The sequence below is a fragment of the Sorghum bicolor genome, chromosome 3 (assembly GCF_000003195.3).
Source record: "Sorghum bicolor cultivar BTx623 chromosome 3, Sorghum_bicolor_NCBIv3, whole genome shotgun sequence".
Lineage (NCBI taxonomy): Eukaryota > Viridiplantae > Streptophyta > Magnoliopsida > Poales > Poaceae > Sorghum > Sorghum bicolor.
Window position 1 is genome coordinate 63,283,255 of NC_012872.2, and position 23,290 is coordinate 63,306,544.

Here is a 23,290-nt window from a genome sequence, read left to right on the forward strand (position 1 = left end):
GCCGGGAGCTCCGTCTGTCCATCATCGTTCATCCATCCATGCTCTGGAAGTAACTCTGGTCTGTGGTAGTGGAGGACTGGAGAGCGGATGCATGGGGCCTTGCCGGCAATCATTGGTCTACTCATTGATTGCTAGCGCCTCTCAGAACTTTCGTCTGCTCATCATGCATGCATGGTTGGATGGCCAGGACAACATGCACGCACTCGCAGGGCCACAGCCCAGCAGCAGCTCTGCTCGACGGCCCTCTCTCTGCTCTACACTCCTGCCTTGCAGTTGCAGCACAAAAGGGGAGGGAAATATGGAATGTAAGCTGCCGTGCACGGAATTCTAAAATTTTCCAGAGGAATTTACAAGTTGGAGTGCACCGGTATCAAGGTTAGGCTTAGAGCTGTTGGTAATTGGTATTAGTACTACTACTAGCAGAGTAGCACTGCCACTGCTCCACTTTCTAGAAGAAATGGAGGAAACAGAAGAATGAATCAGAGCTCCTGCTATCCTTCCCCTATTGTGAAGAAAAGGACGGGAGAAGAAGACCCATGTATTCATTCATGCGATTTACAGTACACCTCTTTCTTTTGCTAGATAAAAATATATATACTCGCATGCACAATCTATCAACAACAGAGGATTGATTGATAATATACAACTTCATTACCTAAACCATCAATTGCTGTAAAGAGAAGGAACATGGCAAAAATTGTATCTTTTTCTTCACAGGGACATGATTCATCTTGTAAAGGAGGCCGAGCAGGGGAGATGAGGATTATGATGGTGGTGGTCTAAAGGAGACGGGCCGGAGAAAAGATGGCAAAAAATAAAGGCCAAAGGGCAAAGCAGGAGGAATTAACAAAGGAGAAAGCCAGGAAACTACCACTACTACTACTACTCCAGTACGTAGCAATGAAAACCCAAAAGAAATGGAGAGAGATAGAAAAGGTGGGAGTAGAAAGAAAAAAAAAAGAAACAAAGACACCTTGCTTGAATGCTTGATTACAAGTCATCCTCGGTGATGCTCTCCAGGTGCGGCCGCCACACGGCGACGCGCCCCCGCCGCCGGTCCCTCGCCGTGGAGGCCTTCTCCTTCATGATCTCCGACAGGTACCTCTCGTTGGCCAGCAGCCGCTCCTTCTCGTCCTCCGCCGGGGCGGGCGCCAGCCCGGCCGCGGCCCTGCTGCTGCAGGCGGCGGCGGCTCCTCCGTCCCGTGCGGCGGGATGGTCTTTCCTCCGGCGTCGCCTCCTCGCCACCGAAGCAGCAGCCGCCGCTGTGGTTTGGCCGGCGGGCGGCGGCGGCGGCTGTTGCTTCGCGGCGGCGGGCTTCTCGGGCGCGGGCGCCGGGGCGGTGGCCATGACCGGCATGAGGAAGTAGATCTTGCCCCTCTGCAGCTCGGCATTGGGCGGCAGGATGACGGGCTTCTGCACGACGATGGCGCCGCCGTCGGCGGGGCACGTGGACGGCGGCTTCCGGAGGACGTGCTTGGGGTACGCCTTCATGATCTCCCCGGCCAGCACGGGCCCCCCGCTGATCTCCTCCACGCGCCCGTTGGAGTGCACGATCCGCACCACGTCCAGCGCCCCGCACGGCAGGATGCACGCGATGCAGCACTTGATGGTCTCCATCGATCGATCACTGTCGCCGCTTGCGCGCGGACCTCACCGATCCCTCTCGCCTTCCAGCTAGCTGCTGCGGCGCGCGCTAGCAGTTCATATATGCGCGCGGCAGTGAGCACGGAGCTAGAGGTCGATCGAGGAGGAAGAAGGGAGGGATCGGAGCTGGGCGGTGCGCGCCGCGCGCACGAGCTGGGCTTTGGTTCGCGAGGCTCGATCCGCTGGCTGGCCTTTTGTATATGTTGGGTCCTTTTGGTGCGGGTATGTCCGAGCAGCTCGGTTTTATATAGCTGCACCTTGTTATTAGGATACGATACTGGCTCCTGAGCCCGAGCTAGCCGGAGAATGAACCAAGGGGATGCGCGCAGACACGGAGTATTATTTGTACCAGACGAGACGAGCCACGGGCGGCGAAGGAATTGGATTCTTGTTGGATCAGTCGGCAGCTGCCGCTGCTCAATGCTGTAGCAGACTACTGCCAGTCCACTCTACAGTCAGCAGTGGCAGCAGCCCCAGGTCCTCGTCCTCCCCTCTTTATTCTACTGTTTCCACTGCTGGCTCTCTTGTTGGCTCCATTCAAACGTGGTGGGATGGATGGGAAGACGTGTAAAAGAGCCGAGTAGGAAGTGTGAAAAATTCAATCCGTCTATCGCTGCTGTTCACTCTGTTTTGCCCTTTCATGCATCTTTCCTCCGATCGTCCTTTGCGCCGCACGCTGATCGTAGTAGTGGTGGTGGTGGTGTCTGGTGTGGAAGTGGGAACCCCCTCCTGGCCCAAATCATTGCCACTCCCTCCTCGTCCTTTGTACTTGCGTCACGCAGGGGGCTGGCTCGATCTCTCTCGTGGGCGCATCATGCATGTGCTCGAGGTGAACCGGAGAGGATGGCCTGCCTGTAAAACCTGGGCCTGGACTGGACCACGCTCCGCGCAATGACGTGGAACCAACATGGAACGCAGGCAGGCAGGCAGGCAGCCGAGACGGGGGAACAGTGCGGGGAGCAGCAGTAATATACGTGCCTGTACGTGGTGCGTGCCATATGAATGTGCTGTGCTGGTGGCCGGGTTTGGGCATGGACCGCGCGCGCGGGGCTAGGCGCAAGGCCGCAAGCAAGCATATCGGCTACTAGCTCGTGCCGTCGCTGTTGCGATGAATGAAGGCCAGTTGATGGTGTTTCCTGCTGCAGCGACCTGCATGGGGGCTGGACAAGTACGTGCGCCGCTGGTTAGGGGGACAATTAGCATCGTACAGTATCGCGCAAGAAATGATTGTGCTCCTCCTCCGCGAGAGTGTCTGAACCCAGATTATGCACGTCGGTCTTGGGGTCATTCTACTACAGATGCAGGCCGGGGCCAGACAACGTAACGATCGTTACTCAAGCGAGGCTAAAGCAGAGGGACCGGCCGTGATAGGCTCATCGATCAGAGACTCCGCAAGTTAATCTCCATGCATGATTGTGCACGTATTTTGTCATCAGTGTGAGGAATCATATGCATGCATGCACCGCTTCCTCTCAAAAGTGACAAGTAATATAATACTAGTAGATACATTTGTAACAATAATAAACTATGGCATTAACACAGGTACGTCGCAGGCCGCGATTGGTTGCTTATACTAGCTACAGAGGATATATACAAATTAAAGCTATCACTAACAGCCAATACGTACATCCATCCACGTACGAACAATACTCCTATAATATACTAGTAGCGATAGCAATCATATGATATTCCGAGACCGTCCAATACGTCCGTGTAGTGTTAGGAGGGGCAGAAAGGGATTGGGGGCCATACGAGATAGAGCGCGAGGCCACACGCAACGCCGCCAGCGTCTGTAAGAGCACTCCAGTACACAAATCAGCATAGTTTTTATACACATTAATTATGGCGTCACCTAAGCATTTTGCTGATGTGGCAAGGTAGTTATTGAAGAAAGAGAGCAAAAATCATAGAAACTGGGTCTAACTTAGAAACCATGTCTACGCAAAATCCAAGACATGAAGTGATATGATTGGTTGAGAATGGAGAGAGAATCAATGTGATTGGATAACAAATTATTATATAAAAACTACTCATTGGGACCATAGTTTCTATACATAGTGTCTATAGAAATTAATAGAGTAAAGTCCATCACCGGTCCCTAAACTTGTTTGGGTGTGTCATCCCGGTCCTTAAACTCACAAAACGATTGTTTAGGTACCTAAACCTGTTCAACCTAGTTCCTAAACTTAGAAATCTCCCATATAGGTCCTCAAATTTGTTCAGTTGTGTCATCCCGGTCCCTAAACTTGTTTTTAAGTCATCCAGATCAAAGCAGTGCGAATCTAAAAACTCTATATAGGAAAATAATTCATAACTTTTTCATATGAACTCAAATGAAGATAAACTTTATATCAAATCTGTAGTAAGCAATGCGATCTACAACTTTGTAGTTGAAAAGTTTTTAAATTGAAATCTTTTGGGGTCCCAAAATATTTTTTTGGAAAGTTTTTAGATCTAGAAATTTAAAATTTAAAATTAAATTTTGTGATATTAAACGACTTTAAATAAAAAACACTTCAACTTTAAAGTTGTAGAACACATTAAGGGCTACAACTTTGATATAAAGTTTGTCTTCATTTGAGTACATATGAAAAAGTTATGAATTATTTTTAATATAGAGTTTTTAGATCACTTTGTTTTAACCTAGATGAGACTTAAAATCAAGTTTAGGGTCCTGAATGACACAACTGAATAAATTTGAGGACTTAAACGGGTGATTTCTAAGTTTAGGGACCGAGATGACACAACTAAACAAGTTTAGGGACTGAGATGATACAGACGAACAAGTTCGAGGACCTAAATGGTCGATTTGCGAGTTTAGAAACTACGTGTAGTTTGGAGTGCCCTAAACGGCTAAACGTGTACATGTATACCATCCTGCTGCTTGATAGGCCCCGGGAACAGCAGCGGTCGTCGTCGATCTGCTGACTGCTGCTGCTCGTGGTCGTGGACGTGCGGACAACGCTCTGGGTTAGCGCGAGGCCGATCGTTCCGGGCGTCCGGCACCGGCACCGGCACAGCAGAGCAGAGCAGAGCAGAGAGAGCTGCGCGGAATGTGACGGCGAAACCGCTGCGGAGGGGATCAGGGGAATGAAACGCAACGCAACTGAGCGAGATTCTCTGCGCGCGCGGAGGTCACGTGCCACGGATACGCTCCTCTGCTTTGCTTGCTTGGAGCTGGACGGACCGGACCCCTGACTCTGTACGGCCCCTCAAAGGCAGGTTGATTCCCGACTTGATAATTTGCACATGCGACCGTACTCTGGTAAACTTGCTTGGTTTTTGCACGACCAGGATGTTCAGATTTTAGGGCGCCATTGACACCTGTTCGACAAGGATTAGGAAAAGCGTGACTATTAAGGCAGCTCGATTCTCGTGCTGCCTTGCGCTACTAGGTCAGAGGATGTCGAGCCACACCAGATGCTGTGGGGCGGTACGGTAGTAAATTTGCAGAGGAGCGGCCTCTAGTTCATGACACGTGGCTTGTTAATCGGGCATGCCTGTGCTCGAGGCCCCGTATAGTATGTGCGTGCGTGTCGAGCGCTGAGAGGGGACGGTGTGCAGGACACGAGCCGCGCCGCGCCGCGCCGCGCTTTGGCGTGGTCGGCAGGCAAGACAAGCCCCGCGTCGGGCGAGGCGCGTGGATCCTCTCCATGTTGGGACTCGCGAACGTGCAGCTGCTCCGCTGCTGCCGGCGCCTCCCCCTACTATTCGGAACTGGTGGACGACGGGGCGAGTTTAATCAGCGAGTAGGCTTCAGTCTTGGGCAGCAGTTGGCGCGTGACGGATCGGATCAGATCGCACACTGGCACAGTGCGCGCGGCATGCCGATGCGCACTTGGACTCCTGGCATATATGTGCTTCACGACAGCGACGTCGAACTCTGTTTTTCGTTTTTTTATATTAACCCTCGTGGCGCCGGCCGACCGGCCGTGGTGTCGTGACTCTACAGTGCACAGCAGAGGCTCTCTTCTCTTGTCATTTCTAACCCGACATGGTTACGTGGCTAGCGAGACATTTATTTTTGAATACACAAAAGATTTATGCATCATTATAAGTAGAAAAGTTTCACCTATAAACGTCGTGTTTATTGAAAACGCTAGCTCTAGGAGATCTACAGGATGACAACTGGAGTGGCTGGACTCTAGCGTGAATTCACGTTTTGAAATTACATAAATTATATATAACCAGGGTATGGCTAGTGGGACGCTCCGGAGTTTTGTTGGAACAGTGCCTCCCTTACTAATTATAGGAGAATATTTCTTCTTGTTTCTTTTCCGTTGACGCGCGTGTTTCATTATTAATTAAGAGGATAAGGAGAATATTTCTTGCTTTAGGAGCAGGGCAACGCTTGTGTGCGACGAGTATAGATGCCCATCGGGCCAGGCCGCGCCGGCCAGGCTCGGGCCCGAGCCGGGCACGGGCTGTAGCGTGCCGTGCCGATTTGGCCCACGTGCCTGTGCCGTGCCTCAGCGGCCCGCGTGCCTGGCCTTCGGCCCAAGCACGGGCTGACTTCGTGCCGTGCCGGCCCGCGTAGCCCGGTGGCCCATAGCTCGGTTTTGTAAAAAAAGAAACCATACAATGTCAATGATCACTTCACCAACATAATGCCACAATCAATTTTTTACAACTCTCAACTTCTCAGATTTACAATCTCAGTCTTAAATCATAGAAATGACATAAAAAAACATGTAACATAATGCCAACTCCTAAAACTCGGACCGTGCCGTGCCGGCCCGCGGGCTCAGAGGTTGGCTAAGCACGGCCCGCACCACCGGGCCGGCCCGGCCCGGGCCCACGAGTTACCGTGCCAGGCCGTGCTCGGGCCGGGCCAAAAATGCCGTGCCGTGGCCAGGCCGTCGTGCCTCGGGCTGTATGGCCATCTATAGCGACGAGACGATTCGTTGGATGGATAATTCGGCAGATGGGCGGATTAATGAGCGCAGCATCTGTCACGTCCTCCGCTGCTGGTGAGAGGGGAAAGGAGAAGGAGAGGGCTCCATTCCATGTCAGGAAACCACAAAGCACATGTCATGCGTTGCCGATTAGAGAAAGTTAAAGACGTGCGTGCGTGGATTATTGGAGCGTTATCCATCGTCCATGGTCGTGCAGCCATATGCGTGCATGCGTCGAGTCGCCACAGCGAACAGTTTGGTGGTGAGGGTGCTAGCTAGTAGTAGAGGGCTAGTTGAAAAGAGAAGCGCGAAAGTGATCCTCCTCTCGACACTAGAAAGTCGACACGATATGGGCCGAGATAGGCAATACAGTAAAGAGTACAGTTGTGACAAAAAAATGCCGTTCAGTGGCTGCACACTAGCATCGGTAAATACTTATGTTTCGGCACCGCCAAATCAACGAAGATCAAGCATGATCTTGACCAGACAGCTGAAGAAACTGCGGCGATCGAACCCAAAAACTACAATAAAACACGCGCGCTGCACCGCACGCATAGCTAAGTTACCGGCAGATATAGATTTCCATCTGGCACTAACACGATGGGCCAGCCCGAGCACGACACTAAAAAGCACGGTCCAGGCACGGCACGGCCCGGTGGTAGTGTCGTACCTGGGCCGCAACTTCGGCCCGCAGTGCTGGCACGGGCACGGCACGATTATAGGCTGGCACGACGCTGGCACAATTATTTGCATCATCTGATTTTTTGAGGATAGATCATGACCATTGAATGTATTCTAAGTCATGTATATAAGCATCACACAACCCTTTCAAACCTTAACTCCCTAGTCGGCGACGCAGACACATCTTTGTTGCAGCCACTCTTTCTCCCGCCTGACTATACGACAGCGGTAGCGCTCATCTTCTCCTTGAGGCAGAGCGCAACGAGCTTCTTGACTTCTCCCGAAGCCACGGGCCGGCACGGGCACGATGGGCCACAGTGCCTATCGACACGGCACGGCACGGTTAAGGAGCCATAGTGTCGTGCCTGGGTCGAGAGTTTGGCACGATGGCCCGAGACGGCACGGCACGATAGACATAGTGCCGCATAGTGCCATGTAGTGCCAGTGCCGGGCCGCCCGTTTGGCCAACTATACCGGCAGATCAGTCCAAATAAACTGCACGTCGTAAATGTCGAGCTGAGCAAAAAGCCGAGGCGGCATGCATCAGTGCTGGCTGCTGCAGGATCGGACCAGATGATCGATCGGTCCACACCGCTCGCGTCAGGCTGAAACGACAGCGTCCGAACCGATAATCGGTGTCTCTTTTGGGCTCGCGATTCCGCTTTTTCTCCTGCCAAGATCTGCCGTGGCGAATCGCAACTCTGCCCCAACCAATAACACTAGCTAGCTTCCACGTACGTACTCCCTCCGTCTCAATTCAGACATCTTATTTTACTATCTGTCTTATTAGAACTTTTTTATAAATGTCTTCTATTTTGATATGACTTATTTGATCATTAGATATACTTTAATAATAGTTTATCTATTTTAGAATTTGTACAAAAATTTTAAATAAGACAAACGTTTAACATGAATGGTCAAAGTCAACATCAACAGCCTTTTTAAGACGGAGGGAGTGCGCTTGCTTTGCTTCCCTATCGGACCGTACAGGTTACACATCGCCTGAAACCTTTTTGTTTCGTCGTCATGACTCCTGAGCCAAAACAAAATTTCGCGCAAATAGTGAATGCAAATACTAATAAGGATGAAAACGGTCGGAAACGGTCGAAAAATACCGAAATTGTTTTCTACTTTTACATTTGAAATACGAAAACGAAAACGAAAACGGTAAAGTCGGACACGAAAACGAACACGAACTTACGAAATATCGAGAATTTCGAAAACGAACCAATTCGATCGGATTTATGTCGAACACGGTCGATATACGAAAACTCAATACGAAATACCGATATATAGTACCAAGTGCATGACTAAAAGTATATATAGGATCAAGTTCAAGTGCATATAATAATAAAAAAGTACATGCTCTTTAGTCTTAGGTATTTAATACAATAGCCCACACATAAATACAAGTCTAAAATAAGCAATTAATAGCTAACAGGAACACAACTAGCCACTAGTAAAAAGAACGCAGATGCATGGTGAATAGTCAGTAATTGGGCTGTGTGACCCTACAGTTGACTAAATTCGGTTTAAACCAAATTTTGAATTCGAAATATTTCATATTAAAAGTAGAAAAGTAGAAAACGGTCGAAAAAAATATCAAAACCGTTTCTACTTTTATATTTGAAATACGAAACATCTAAAATACGAAAACGAAAATGATAAAGTCGAACAAAAAAATACGAATTCGATCGGATCGAATATAGAAAGCGGTTCGGTTCGGTTCGGGATATTTCCGTTCCGTTTTCATCCTTAAATACTAATATAAAGCAATACTTCTCTTGATTACGTGAGCTCTTGTCCTCTCGATGAAGAAGTATGCGAGTTGCGAGTGTCCGGCCTGTAGCATGACCACCCGTTAGACCAATCGATTTGTAACGGTTGGTGCGCTGTCGAGATTTGCGAAAGCTGATAAGACGATCTCTGCATGAGCTTCATTCTTCGTCATATGCGACAAAATGGGTCAGATGAGAATGATATGAGATGATTGCGTGCGTTTGGTTTTCTTTTATATCCTTCTCTTTATTTCGTCTTTTCTTGAAGAAGTTGTCTACTAGGATGGAGTAGTACTGTTGCTTGCCCTCGCTCTCTCTTTATTAGGGCAAGTTTAATACTTTGTTGCTTGCCCTCGCTCTCTCTTTATTAGGGCAAGTTTAATTCGCATTCTGGAAAGTTTTGGGTACTATACTGCTATGTGTAACTATCTATAACAATTAGTGTTTAGTCATGAGCTAATTAACTCTAGACTCAAAAAAATCGTCTCGCAAAATACATATAAACTATGCAATTAGTATATTCGATAGAATAAGATGAAAAGTTCTTAGGTAAGAACTAATAAACAAGGCCTTATTTGTTTCTCTTTACAAAGCGGAAGCGCAAACAGTGCACTAAGGCATCCTAGGCCTAAGCGGCTACAGTAAGCCCTTGATGCCTTGTCATGCATCCAATTCAACGTGTTGTCCATGTCGATAGAGCTCCTTTTAGCCAGTTGTGGATCGCTGAATCATCCATATGCATGATGCATCTCAGCTCTACTTATCGGCACCCTGATGCTCTTTTAATTTCCTTTAGACATTGTTATTAGTCTCACCTAATAATACCAACTGACAAGATCGAATCAGTGTGACAGTGTGCATGGCACAACAAGAGCCGACTGGACCACCCGTCTGTATGTCTGTCGATCGTTATGTATCTTGGCGTGCGTGCATCAATGCGTGCATGCATGTATGTATGTACGTACGTACACATGCACGAAAGCAATATGTACTGTGCTGGAGTCGTCGCGCACAATGCAGTTTGTCCCTGCCATTGGAAGGCGAAGGGGGACCGTACCGGGAGGCGGGAGCCAAGCGCTAGGGGTGGCTTAATCAGCCAGATAGCAGGTCTCTGTGGTCACAGGAGAGGAGACCCAACTTCTAGCTAGGCCTTGTTTAGTTCCGAAAAATTTTGGGAAATCGACAATGTAGCATTTTTATTTGTATTTGACAAATATTATCTAATTATAAACTAACTAGGCTCAAAAGATTCGTCTCGTCAATTTCGACCAAACTGTGCAATTAGTTTTTATTTTCATCTATATTTAATACTTCATGCATGCGTCTAAAGATTCGATGTGACGGGAAATGTGAAAAATTTTGCAAAATTTTCTGGGAACTAAACAAGGCCCTAATGACAGATTGGTTGCATCCATAGCCTTGTTTAGTTCATCCCGAAATTCAAAAACTTTTCAAGATTCTCCGTCAGATCAAAACTTCTGTCACATGCATGAAGCACTAAATATAGAAGAAAACAAAAACTAATTGTACAATTTATCTGTAATTTACGAGACAAAACTTTTGAGCCTATTTAGTTTATAATTAGACAATATTTACAACATACAAACGAAAATGTTACAGTATCAAAATTCAAAATCTTTTCGGAACTAAACAAGGCCTCATTCATTTCCATCGGTATGTTCCTTCACTTCACCATGCGATGCAGGCCAGGCCACGAGAAGCTGTCTTAGGCCACGCATCAGGGCCCGTTCAAATACCTGTGGGCAACGTGGAACCCTATGGAGACGTTCAAATTCGCTCAAGCTTTGAGTGCGAGTGGTGGTCTGGTGCATCGTCGTCGTCTATCTTTGGGTCTTGGCCATGGACCCTGAACTTTCAGGTGAGAACGATCTGAACCTATAAATCTTTTCTCAACCTGGATGCTACTTTGCCTCTTTTTTGACGTTGACAAAAGTTTTGGAATACAACAGCGTTTTTTTTATTAAAAAAACTCCCTGAGAAGTGTATGTATAGGGGAAAAAAAAGAGAAAACTGTCCGTAGATAACACCAAGTCACCAAGTATAATTGGCCTGAGACCGTAGACGTACGTGAACGGAATCTACTCTCCCGTACGTGTAGCCTCTTCTAGACATGATGACGTTACAGTACCAGCGTTCCAAATCGCTGTACAGTGGACCGGGATCACATCAGATGATACCGAAAAACGCGCTGGTGTGCTTTCATCTCCGCGTCATTGCACACAAACCTGATGAACAGAGCACGTCGATCGACACGATCTGCTAGCAATACTAGCCTGACCGCCGCCGAGACGATAACGGGCAGCAGCAGGAGACGCTGCTGCAAAATCGTAACACGCCGGCGGCCGACCTGATGAATCGTTAGTCACATCCGCGGCATGGGAGAGCCTGCCGAACGGCACGGGCATCATCAATCAGGTGGTGTGGGTGTCAGCGCACAAGGCGCGCGGCTACAGCGAATTGACTCGTCCTGGTATATAGCTAGATATTCCTGCAGGGAATCCGCTTTAGAACGCGCGCACTGCACCGTGAAGGCTTGAGGCACGCACGCACGGATCGACATGGCCGCCAATGATTCCTCGGCCTGGCCCGATCGATCTGATCCCGGCTGTGATTGTGCCGTCGCTGTCACCGGAAAGCTGGAGACCCAGGACCGGTTGCGTCCGCCCAGCCGATCTCACCCCGGTAGTATAGTTTCAACGATGATATGATGCACACGGCGGGCTGGTACACGCATACACACGCGGCCCGATCGATCGATCTCTCCCTCATGACTCATGAGGCGCCAATTATGGGTTCCATACTTCCATAGGATTGGATCACATCCAGAGACCAGAGTCCATCCCCACGACGGCTGCCGTCGCAACAGTACGAACCCACATGATGCACGAGACGATCCAATCTTATCCGACCTGAGCCATGGTAGCTAGGCACGGCAGCCGTAGAATTCGCAACCACCTTTTCAGCGCCCTAGAAAGAGCACCGCCGCCGCCTTCGCTTTCGTCCGCAGCTGCCAAGATACGCGGCGAGCGAGCTGATGAGTGTAGTGCGTGGTGGACCGGCGGCCTGGGTCGATCGAAATGCATGCATGCGTCGATCCACCCAGCGCGCGCGCGCGCGCGCGGCGAAAGTCAAATGGCTGAACAACGCCCGCCGGGACTAACTTTACAGCAGCGGAGTTTAGTGCTCCGCTGTCGCGGTCAATCGCCATTAGGCATGCAGCAAAAGGGAGGGCATCGATTGGAGGCTGATGAGCGCCTGAGCGGCTTTGCATCAATCAACTCGATCGAGGTCCACTTCAGCACTCACGGCGAGCTGCTGCTATATTGGGGCATGCCAATGTGGCCTACCAGGAGTTAGCGCTGGCAGCATCTCCTTTTTATGGCGGATTGAAGGGTTGAAACGGAGAGTTTTTTTTTTTTTTTTTTTTACTTCGGCGCAACTCACATCTGCTTTTCGCCGAGAGTGATGGCATGGGAATGGGATGGACCTGGACTGCTTGGGTTGGGTTGAGTAGGTGATGATGATTCCTTCCTTCTTTCTTTCACGTATCAACTGTCCCCGTTCCTACTTGCCATAGTTCTCAACTTTTAAAAAATAATAAGGCTCCTGTAGTTCCACTCGAGATCGTGGTGGGGCGCGTACGTGCATGCCCGCCCGCCCGCGCGTGTGTGTGCGTGGGCGTGTGGCCGTGGCTACCCGCGCGCGCACGAGACAATAGACCCGCGCCTGCGCGCACGCCTCAGAAAGTGATGTGGCGTACAAGTGTTGGAAATTTGGCAGCGCGAGTTTTGGCTTTCGGAGTTTCCATGGCGTCGGCCCTACTACCCCAACCCAAAGTAAACCCACTAGTGCTCCCCTGCAAATGTTCAGTGCACTAGGAGCAGCGTCCCCAGGTCGTTACGTCCCTGCACTAGGGGTACCATCTTATTATTCTTACAAGTGCGTCTTTCCTTGCTATTACGTCTGGATAAGGACTTGATTTGGAACACCGAACAACCGTGCCGTGAGTGCCCGCCTGCTCCTCTTGTTCTGAACCATTTCCCTAATGGGAGGGAATATGTGCGTCGCTACGAAAAGTCTGACTGTGTACTTCATGCCTTCGTGTCACGACCTCATTCCCGTACATATTCGTTCTTCTTTGATTTTTCTCCATTTCTCAGTGTGCCACACCCACACATCGGTGTCTACCTAAAGCTAAAAGGCAACGCTGCACCGCACATCGTATCTGCTCGCTGCTCAGGACCTTTTAGGCTAGATCTGGCGGGGCCTGCGATTGGGTCCGGTCACCTGTCGTTCACCAATAGCCAGGGCCTTTCTACCGTTGTTGGGAGTCGTTAGGCCAGCCACGCCAAAAGGAGACTTGTGAATTTTCCTAGTGCGCATGAGCCAGTCATGGGACCAGACTCACACGACACTGCAACATGGCATCCCAGACGTAAAATGTCACTAGAATCAAGGTCGCGGAGATGCTATGTAATGTGAATGAACAATGGTTACATTACACTGATCAATCAAATGTCTGAGCGAGGACCAGTCGCATGATTAAATGGACAGAGCAGATACGGAAACCTATCCGAGCTGAAAGTCCAGGGCCCAGACTAACTTTTGGGCCAGCCTCAGAAATTGAACGTTTGTTTGCCCCATTTGTCGGGCCACATCCGAGGACTTGGGCTCATCTCAAACCCACGGGCCGTCTTCTCTTCTTTTGAGTTTTGCTACCGTTGTGGAATCGTTCGTTTTTTCTATTTTTCTGATATGGCCCTGCATGGGCTTCACATACCATTGGGCCAATTCAACGGTCCAACTGGAACAACTAGAACAGTTTGAACATGGAATCATTTTATTCTTACTCATCATTTGTTCTCTCTGTCGTTGTAGACAGAGTATTGGTTCTCTCTGTCTCGGTCTTTCTCATCATTTTGTTGATTTGTACTGTACTTCGATACCGCACTCCCCGTCATCGTCATCGATAGACTTTACAGAGGTCTCTAAAGTCTTAAAAACTTTAGACGAGAGATTCCAAATCAGGGAATCTTGTAGACTAATTTCGTGAGAAGGAAGAGTCCAAAGACCTAATAATGCAGCTCACTCACAGGCTGGAACTAGCACCAGTATTAATACAGGGGCGGGCCTCCGATCCTCGATCTTTGCTTCGACGTTACGCGACGGATGTGGTTTCATGAACACCAGTATGAATACACGGGCCTCCCCTTGCTGCAGAACAAGAGAAAGAGAGAGAGGTCGAGTTGGACAGTTGGAGTGGCATGCACCCGATCGAGGCTGATGACAAAAGAACTGAAGAAGCACACACCTTCAACACATATGGTGCCATGGCGGATTGATTGGAGCACGCACCTCATCACTCGTTCTGCCAGACCAAAAGGTAGCGAGCTGAAGACGAGAGCAGGTACCAACGTGTGGAATATTGAGATGGTTTGCTGGAATATTTGAACATGGCCGTGACGCATGTCGGCATGACCCCTGAATTTTTTGTTGCCCGGATCGATCGGACTGCTGCTGGCTCTGAATTTCCTTCCTCAGTGAAGCGCCTAGCATCCGTGCTCTTAGCTTTTTTTTAACACTCCGGTTAAGTTACTTAATCAGCAGTGTAGTACCACGAAACAGAGTAGTAAACACTTGGTGCCAGTACGTCAGCGCCGAGTGGGCACGCAGTGAGACTGTGAGAGCTAGCTAGACACCAGGGGGGCCAGGGCACCTACCCCTACTAGCCGGTACAGTACAAACGTAGCTGAAAGTGATCGGCCTCAACAACCGAGCACGACACACTGGCCGGTGCCACTCGTACCGTACGCCGCGTACGGGCTCTCCAGCAGATGGGGCGCAGCTACTCGTGTCGCATACTAGTACAGCCGTAGAAGAAAAAACGGCCAGTTCAGTGGAATGGAAGCCTGCAGGTAGGGTACGGGCGCGGACGCGGCCACGGCGCACATGGCGCGACCCGTCCAGTCCTGCCGAGAGAGGGCCACGGCCACGGGACCGCCCGCGCTGCCGGCCGGCCGACAGGAGTAACGACGAGCGCGCGCTAGGGATCGGAGTCGTCGGAGCCGCGAGTCCGCATTTTTTCACACGGTCCATGGCATGCCCCGCGCCGATCTTGAATTCGTTCACACGCCACCTCGAGCATATGGATCTTTTTGCCCGTGCATGATGCGCGCTCGGCACCGCCCCGGCAGGGCTCGTGCGATCGTGCCTCCCGTTCCCCTGGCTCTGGCTGCCGCACCGCACTGACCACATCTCTCTGAGACTCTGCCTGTGCGGCTGTGCCTGTGCCTATCTACCGAGCTTACTCCAGACATGATCTGCTGAGCATACAATGCGAGGATTGATTGGCGTGCTTGTACTGCTATGTACGTGTAGCCGTCTCTTTTGGTTTATACCTTGTCCGGGGCGACGAATAACGTCTTCCGTCTTCAGTAGATACGGATTATGTGTTTCACTACCATTGCTCTTTAGGCCTTCACACTGGTACTACTTGCAGCAGCAAGAAGAGTGTCTTAAAACCTTAAAGTGGTACTAATCCTGTACTAAGTCCGAAGTTACTTGGTAATTCTGTACTTAGATGTGAATGAGCTGCATGTGATCTACTGATCTTCCCCCAATTCTTGACCACTCAGCAGTTTGAAGCCAAGCCAAGCATGAATGCACGTCAACACGCCATCACCTCATTGTCAACTCTGCCTAGGCTGGAATTGTGGAGTATGCAAGCAAAGCGACCGACACCTACCACGATTCGTCAAATGCTACCACTAGCATTATAAATTTATAATCTAGGCAAATTAGCCTCCCCTCGAGGAAGGCCATGCAGAATCTCAATTTCAGCACTATGAGGATGACGGATGTCATGCACGTATGAATTATGATCATATCCTATCATCTTCTGATCCTCTGAAGTCCCAGATGTGGACACATGCATTCGGAAACCACTTTCTGATACTCTGAATATCTCATTAGACCAAAGTTTTTGAATTTTCTGGCTCTTTTGGTTGAGCCATAAGGAGAATGTGATAATTAATATCGTCAGCTATGCAGTATTTTGGTAGTTATGGAAAATACGAAATGACTTTTGTTTTCAGGGTGCAATGTGATCCGGGGAGTAGAAGTTCTCAGAATGTTGAAGTGGACACAGCATGCTTAATGCTTTCGACTTTCAAACATGAGGTGCGGATATTTCTATTACAAGTTACGCTTTGTTCGGTTAAGGTGGATTGAGCCTAGGAATTATTCCCACTGATCAAAGTTATAGAAATTAAATAATAAATCCGACTGATAATTGTTCTAGGTGACCATAATTGTCTAATTTGTATGGTATTGATTCGCAGGAATAATTCCTACCCTCATTCCAAACTAACAGGCCCTTAGGCCCTGTTTAGTTCCCTGCCCAAATTTTTTCATCCATCCCATCGAATCTTTGGACACATGCATGGAACATTAAATGTACATAAAAAAAATAAACTAATTACACAGTTTGGTTGAAAATCGCAAGACGAATCTTTTAAGCCTAGTTACTCCATCATTAGCCTTAAGTGCTACAGTAACCCACATGTGCTAATGACAGTTTAATTATACTTAATAGATTTGTCTTTCAGTTTCCTAACGAGCTATGTAATTTGTTTTTTTATTAATATCTAAAAACCCCTCCCGACATCCTTCCGACACATCCGATGTGACACTAAAAAAATTTCATCTTCAATCTAAACAGGCCCTTAGAGCAAGTGTAATGAATGGCTGTAAGCCGGCGAAATCTGACATGGCAGGGAGCGTAAAGGAGAGAGAGTACAGAGCGGACATCTCGCGAAACAACGACCTGAAGCGGATGGATACGCACAAGCTCCACTTCCATGGGCTGCTCTACTGTTGTGCTAGCTCTGCAGTGGGTGCATGTGCGGCCGCTGCCGTTGCTGCATTTAATTGGAATCCACGCTGGACATTATTTCGCCCATTGGCAAGCAGTATCATTGTGCTTGCTCTTAATCGGAATGGGGTGATTCCAGAGGGGGGGGGAGAGAGAGAGAAGAAGACAAGCCACAATTATGTTTAGGAGTAGTGACGTTGGGTTAGGGATGTCTACGTTGGATGTTGATACTCTTGTGCAATTTGAGGGTGGGCGTGCCTACAATACGGCGGACTTTTAATCACTTTTCATTACGCTTTGTTGCTAACATAAAGTATGGGAAACATTTGCTTAGTGAGTGTTTAGTTTCCCTTTATCTTAAAAAACTCTGGGTTTTGGTCCATCGTTTGGCAAAAAGGTGGCTATTTTGGATTTTGGCTTTAAGAGTGAAAAAAAATTGAAAAAGCTTCAAGAGGTCATAACGAGGACAATAAATTCTACATTTCAAGTGAAAATAAATGTAACTCTAAAAATTTTAGCATTTTGCATCTCATCGTTCTAAAGTAGTTGACATTTTGCATTGCATTTCTTAGGAACTAAACATGCCCTTAATTTTTTTTAAAAAAGCCCCAGCTGCGTCAATGGCCGCCGCAGATCGAGTTGTTCCGTGGTCACTGGTCAGCCACATCGTCCTCGCGCTGGCTATCGGAGAAAACGACCTGATCCGACGTGATCTGGATGCGATGACGGAAACGAGCAGTCGACGCCGACATTGCATCTAACGGTGAGTGACAAGGACGCACCTACCGAGTATAGTTCGTTAGCTGCTGCAGTTTTCGCAGTAATGGCGCGAGACCATGATGGCAGCCGATCACCAATGGCGGCTCATAACCCTACATGACACGGGTGACGCGGAAAGAGGAACGGATCCTTGCCAATCCCCAGTTGGGAGCGGATGGAGGCGCATGTCTCTGTCGCATTCCCCAGGCCGTACGGTGGAGCGGAGTTCTCTCACTTGTTTGTTCCTCTGCAAGAGCACCTCGGCTGCTCCGTTGTTATTTATAGTGACGAGTACGAATCGTGCATTAGGAATCCAAGGGAGGACAGTTGTTACTAGTGCAGCATGGATATGGATAGAAAATTAGTGCTAGTACTACTATACAAATCGTGGAATTACAGACTTAAACTCTTATCTGTTCTCTCGTAATAAATCAACAAACAATGCTTTAACTTAACAAACATCGTATCCCAGGCGACCAAATCCCCTGCTCAACAAGACCAGACTTTGGTTGACGGAGACGGCAGCCTGCGCCAGCCTCTGCCTAACTCGGGCCCCCTTCCGTCGCCGTCCGTCTGAAGCACGGCGGCACAAAGCCAGTGGCCGGGCCGTGCTGCCGTGCATCGGTGCATGTGCCGAGTGGCCATAGAATACTACCGCGCGCGCCACCTTTTTAGGCGGATCGCCCCCAGAAAGTCTCGCACTCTTCCCCCGCCGAGTCTTTGACGCGAGCACCCACGCCGCACGGGCAACACGGCCACGCCAGCACCGCCCGAGTCACCATCCCGGCGCCGCACGCGCAGCATTAACCCTGCCGGGCTGCGGCACTCGCACTGCACCGTGCGCCGCCCAACCGCACCGTGTCACTCCGCACTAGTGAAGTGGAGCCGCTGAGGGCGGCTGGCTGGGGCCTCGCAGCTCCGCGTGACACTCTATTATTTTGCGTTGCGTCCATCGGCCGCGGCACGGCAAGGCGGCGCGGCCAGCGGGATACAGATCCTTCTCTCCGCCTCTCGCTTCCAACGCTCGCGACCGGCTCCGTTCCCGGCGGCCGAAGCGAGGCGCGAACCCCCTTTCTGTTCCGTGGCTCCCGAGAGAGCTCCTACGGACGGGCGATGCGGGCGGATCGCGCGATGGGTGACGGGGGCGGCAGCAACCAGCACAACCAGCGGATCGACCTGGGCGCGCCGCTCCGTTCGGCGCGCCTGGCCGACGCGCCGACGCCGCCGCAGTACAAGGCCGGCCTCGACTCCGGGCCGCTGCGGCACCCGGGCGCCGTGCCCTTCGCGTGGGAGCAGCGCCCGGGCCAGCCCAAGAGCGTCCGCACTCGCCGCGCGGCGCCGCCGACGCCCCCGCGGGAGACTTCCTCCTGGACGACGCGCCCCGGCGAGGAGATTGGCGGCAGCAGCCCCTACCACGACGCGCTCGGGGAGCTCGATCTCCAGGCGCTTCGTGGCGGCGCCGACCGAGGCTCCCGGACTGTCGTCGCCGCATCGCGCAAGGTGGTGGTGGTGGTGGTGGAGGACGAGGCTGCGGTGGCGGCGGAACCGACCAAGGAGGTAGTGAAGAAGGACGAGGCGCTCCAGGTGGCTGCGGTGCTACGGAAGCAGCACGGCGAAGTGGAAGATGAAGAGGACGAGGAGAGGTTCTCCGACGCGCTCGACACGCTCTCCCGCACCGAGTCCTTTGCCATGAACTGCAGCGTCAGCGGCCTCAGCGGGGTTCCGGACCCCGGACAGGGCGCCGAGCCAGGCTCGCGGGGCTTCATGATGGACCGCTTCCTGCCGGCCGCGCAGGCTGTCGCCGTGGGCTCCCCGCAGTACACCTTTCGGAAGGCCGGCGCCGCTGTTGGCACCGGCAACGATGGCCGCGAGCATGCGCGTGCGGCTGCGGTGAAGGCAGGCGCGGGCAATGGCGAGGATCGGATGAGGAGAGCGCCTGTCCAGCTCCCTTACCAGCACCTGCCGCCCAATTACTTGTCCTGCGCCTATCCAAGACACGAACAGCATGAAGAGGAGGATGAAGAGGACGACGATGGCTATGATGTGCATAGTACCCGGGGGTTTTCAGCCAAGGGTTGTGGTTTGCTCCCTAGCCTATGTGTGAAAACTTCCTTGTTGCTCTTGAATCCAATGCCTGCAATGAAGCGCGGCAAGAAAGTTAGAGGCTGGCAGTTACCATGCAAAGGCAGGGGGCAAATGGCGCAGAGTCCGCTTGCCCGGAGCTCGCAGAACAAGCACCTGGGATGTGATTCCAACGGGGTACTAATGCCAGCGCGCATTGCATGCTTGTTGTATTCAGTTTTGTACTTGTGTTTCTTGTGCTCATTCTTAGGAACGGTTGTTCTAACCATATGGATTTTTGTGTGACAGCAATCCTGGGAGGGCGTGTATAAGCATAAGTTGGAGCAGAAGTATCTTGGTCAAGGAGAGGATGGTAGGAGCAAGCTGACAAGTGAGTCGAATCAGCTTACTTTCTGGAGTGATTCGCCGACTGGGGATGGATCTTCACCATATTATCATTCCATAGCTGGTGGCATGTCTCCTTATCGCAGCTATCCTGTTATGTCACCATCAAGTAAACCAAATAGGTCGTCTGGAACAGGAGATATGGATGATAAGGCAAGTAGGAGCAATGGTTCTGGTTCATTCGGTAAAGACCATGATCGAACCTCATTGGTTGGATCAGATCATAGTAGCTTTAAGGGATCAAGTTCCATGAGCTCAGGACCAGATGGAGTAGTGCATGAAGATTCAATGGATCACCATGGAGATACTGATTCTGACACATGCCACTTAGGTGTGCTGGTGGATACAAAGGCAGCTTTGAATGCAAATATATATGACTCTCAGCCTGGAAGGCAAAAGATAGTTGGAAGGAACTCAATTGTGAAAGATCAAGTCAATGATCCACTGACTGAAAAGATCTCTGAACGTAGCGAACCCACATTTACATTGGATGGTGGAAGAGATTTGCAGGATGATGCTAGTCATGAGTTACCACAACAATTGGAAGACAATAATGTTGCCAAAAAGGAAACCATACCATTGCAATCTCTGCTCCCTTTACCTGTCCCAAAATCACCTTCAGAGTCATGGCTTTCTCGCACTTTGCCATCTGTGACGAATAAGCCACCTCTGCCATCTTTTCTTGGAATTCAAGTACAATCAAAGAAACAAGCTCCCTGGGTGACAATGCAACCAAAGGAGAATGATCATAAACCTCCCAGGCCACGACAAATAAGATTCGCAGATGTAAGAGTTAACTTTCTTCTACTCTTCACGTATCTCTATGTTTTACTCTGTTTTGTCCGTTTACATGCTCACGTGTCATGGAGCCATTTCTGATATGTGTGTGTGAACTTATTTGTTTAGGTGGTAGAAAAACCAACTTCATTGGATTCGGAGATATGAACTCTTCTTGTAAACCAGTATTTATCCATTCACGGTGTTGATGCCTTGAAGGCTATCAGGGTCATCATATACTTCACCGGCATTCAACAAGCTCCCCAGATGTGCCTCCTCTTTTTACTGCTGTGGTCACTTTGATGCAGCAGCTGGTTACCACTTACCATGTTGCTGGACTATGGTCAGTATGTGTCTGGTAGGTGGTGGTTTAGGTTTGGTGTAAATCTTATATTCATACAGGATGACTTCAGCTTTCTTCCTTACTGTCCATAGTGAAATCATGTAATAGTACTTCATACCAAATAAAGCTTTAGGTATTGCAATATGTAATGCATCCCAAAGAATAAAATACCAAAACAGATTAGGCTTCCATTCCTGATACATTTTCTATTCATAACTGTACCACCTGGATATGTCAGTACTTGTGCTTGATAGAATCATAGAACTGTATCTAGTGCCATATTTTGTGTGTAATCAGTTGTGTCTGACAGTAAGTTCATTCAGCATATTGCATATCTAGTAATTTTATTTGCTACATTGTTGTCGTTGGTTGACATCGAGATAGAAGATTATATAGCAGCAGCAGCAGCAACGTTCCAACTGTAAAGGTTCTCCAGAAAGTGTTGCCGTGTGATGAGCAGAAGAATCTTAAGAATTGACGCATGACACATGACCTCAACACTTGATTATCGGATGAGGGTCAACTGCCGAATGGATTGTACTGCTGTTCAACTAGAACACTCCAACCTCACACAGATATTTTTCTTGTGCTCTGTAAACATCATATCAGTTCTGTGGACAACTTATCAAAAAAAGAAAAAAAGGTAAAGTGTAGACATAAGACATGTGCTATACTGCTGGAGTTGGCAGCTTGAGTGGTTCTGGAGCTGGAGGTGGTCTTTGCTTTAGGTCTTTTGTGTCGTGTAGAAGTTCCTGGTTGGTTGTTTTTCAGCTGTCCGCTGTTAAGGTGTGTAGTTGAGTTAATTGATGGATGTTTTCACTCTGTGCTCTCTATCTGAACTTGTCTTTTTGATTATGTATTGAAAGATGAAAGATAGATGCTCTGCCCTAAAAGGCTAAAACTCTAGGTTGCTAAACTTATTAAGTGGTGTATCGCATATCTAAAATAGAGAAGAAGCACCGCGGGTCCATTTTTGAACCATATCGATCGATGCATCACTGCGGTGCACTTAATAAATTTAGGGACATAGAAATGTACTTTTAAAAGTTGTAGACCTAAATGGCATCCTTGACAAGTTTAGACACCGGTCATGCATTTAACTCAGTTTCGGCACTTTGATTTTGTTCCCCGGTGAGACGCAGATAATGATATCACTGAGCCTGAGCGCGTCCACTAAAACAAAAAGCATTTTTTTTATCTGGAATGCAACTTCGTTAGATCTTTTTCGGACCAAAATTAGGTAAGTTCGAAGTATATGTTTCCATTACTGCACGAGATGAGATGCTGAACCACTTCAACTTTTCCCTCATATATACAAACAAGAGATAAATATGCTAGGGTGAAAGTACTATTTGTTGCTGATGTTTGTTTTTGAATGACTGACAGATTCGGCAGATAAGCTCAATCGAACATGTTAAGATGGTGGTAATAACTTCACATACCTTCATCCTAAAAAATAATGTAATTCTAGATCATCGCCAGGGTGAAAAACCATGTCTAAAAGTACTATTTGTTGCTGATGTTTGTTTTTGAATGGCTGACAGATTCGGCACATAAGCTCAATCGAACATGTTAAGATAGTGGTAATAACTTCGCATACCTTCATCCTAAAAAATGATGTAATTCTAGATCATCGCCAAACATATAAATTTGACTCAATTTATGAATGGGATGAAAAGTAACAAAGTATTACGAAAGGTTTAGGACACGGGAAAAAGAAAGGAAGAAAATAAGATTCCAACCATGACTTAATCAAGGGAACTATCTCTTTTTTGCCCGTTGTAGCATCAGAGTAAATTCATGTGTGATATACTGATATCCACCGAAGACGCAACCATGACTTAATCAAGGGAACTATCTCTTTTTTGCCCGTTGTAGCATCAGAGTAAATTCATGTGTGATATCCACCGAAGACGCAAATCCTTGGAATATTGCATTATTACGTACAAACCAAAATCTCCATGAAAAAAAAGGCACTTGAAGCTGATCCTCGAAAGACAGAAGGACTTGGATAGACGAAGGGAGAGATCCACAAACATGCCACCAAGTGCCA

General features: G+C 49.0%; 2 protein-coding genes across 2 annotated transcripts; one reads left to right on the forward strand and one right to left on the reverse strand.

The window, feature by feature from the left end:
* LOC8079223 lies at positions 523-2,135 on the reverse strand. The gene has a single exon (XM_002458478.2). It carries the CDS (start codon positions 1,615-1,617, stop codon positions 991-993), a length of 627 nt encoding a protein of 208 aa, XP_002458523.1. The 5' UTR covers positions 1,618-2,135; the 3' UTR covers positions 523-990.
* Positions 18,391-22,056, forward strand: LOC8079224. Its single transcript, XM_002456336.2, has 3 exons — positions 18,391-19,910; positions 20,022-20,903; positions 21,024-22,056. The coding sequence occupies exons 1-3, from the start codon at positions 18,765-18,767 to the stop codon at positions 21,060-21,062; spliced, it is 2,067 nt and encodes a 688-aa protein (XP_002456381.1). The 5' UTR covers positions 18,391-18,764; the 3' UTR covers positions 21,063-22,056.

What these genes read in the sequence shown, in the direction of transcription:
- LOC8079224 (XM_002456336.2), top strand. Translation starts at nt 18,765, where the DNA reads ATGCGGGCGGATCGCGCGATGGGTGACGGGGGCGGCAGCAACCAGCAC. An exon ending in TGGGATGTGATTCCAACGGG is followed by an intron (nt 19,911 to 20,021) that starts GTACTAATGCCA and finishes TTTGTGTGACAG; the next exon opens with CAATCCTGGGAGGGCGTGTA. An exon ending in GACAAATAAGATTCGCAGAT is followed by an intron (nt 20,904 to 21,023) that starts GTAAGAGTTAAC and finishes TTATTTGTTTAG; the next exon opens with GTGGTAGAAAAACCAACTTC.
- LOC8079223 (XM_002458478.2), bottom strand. Translation starts at nt 1,617, where the DNA reads ATGGAGACCATCAAGTGCTGCATCGCGTGCATCCTGCCGTGCGGGGCG.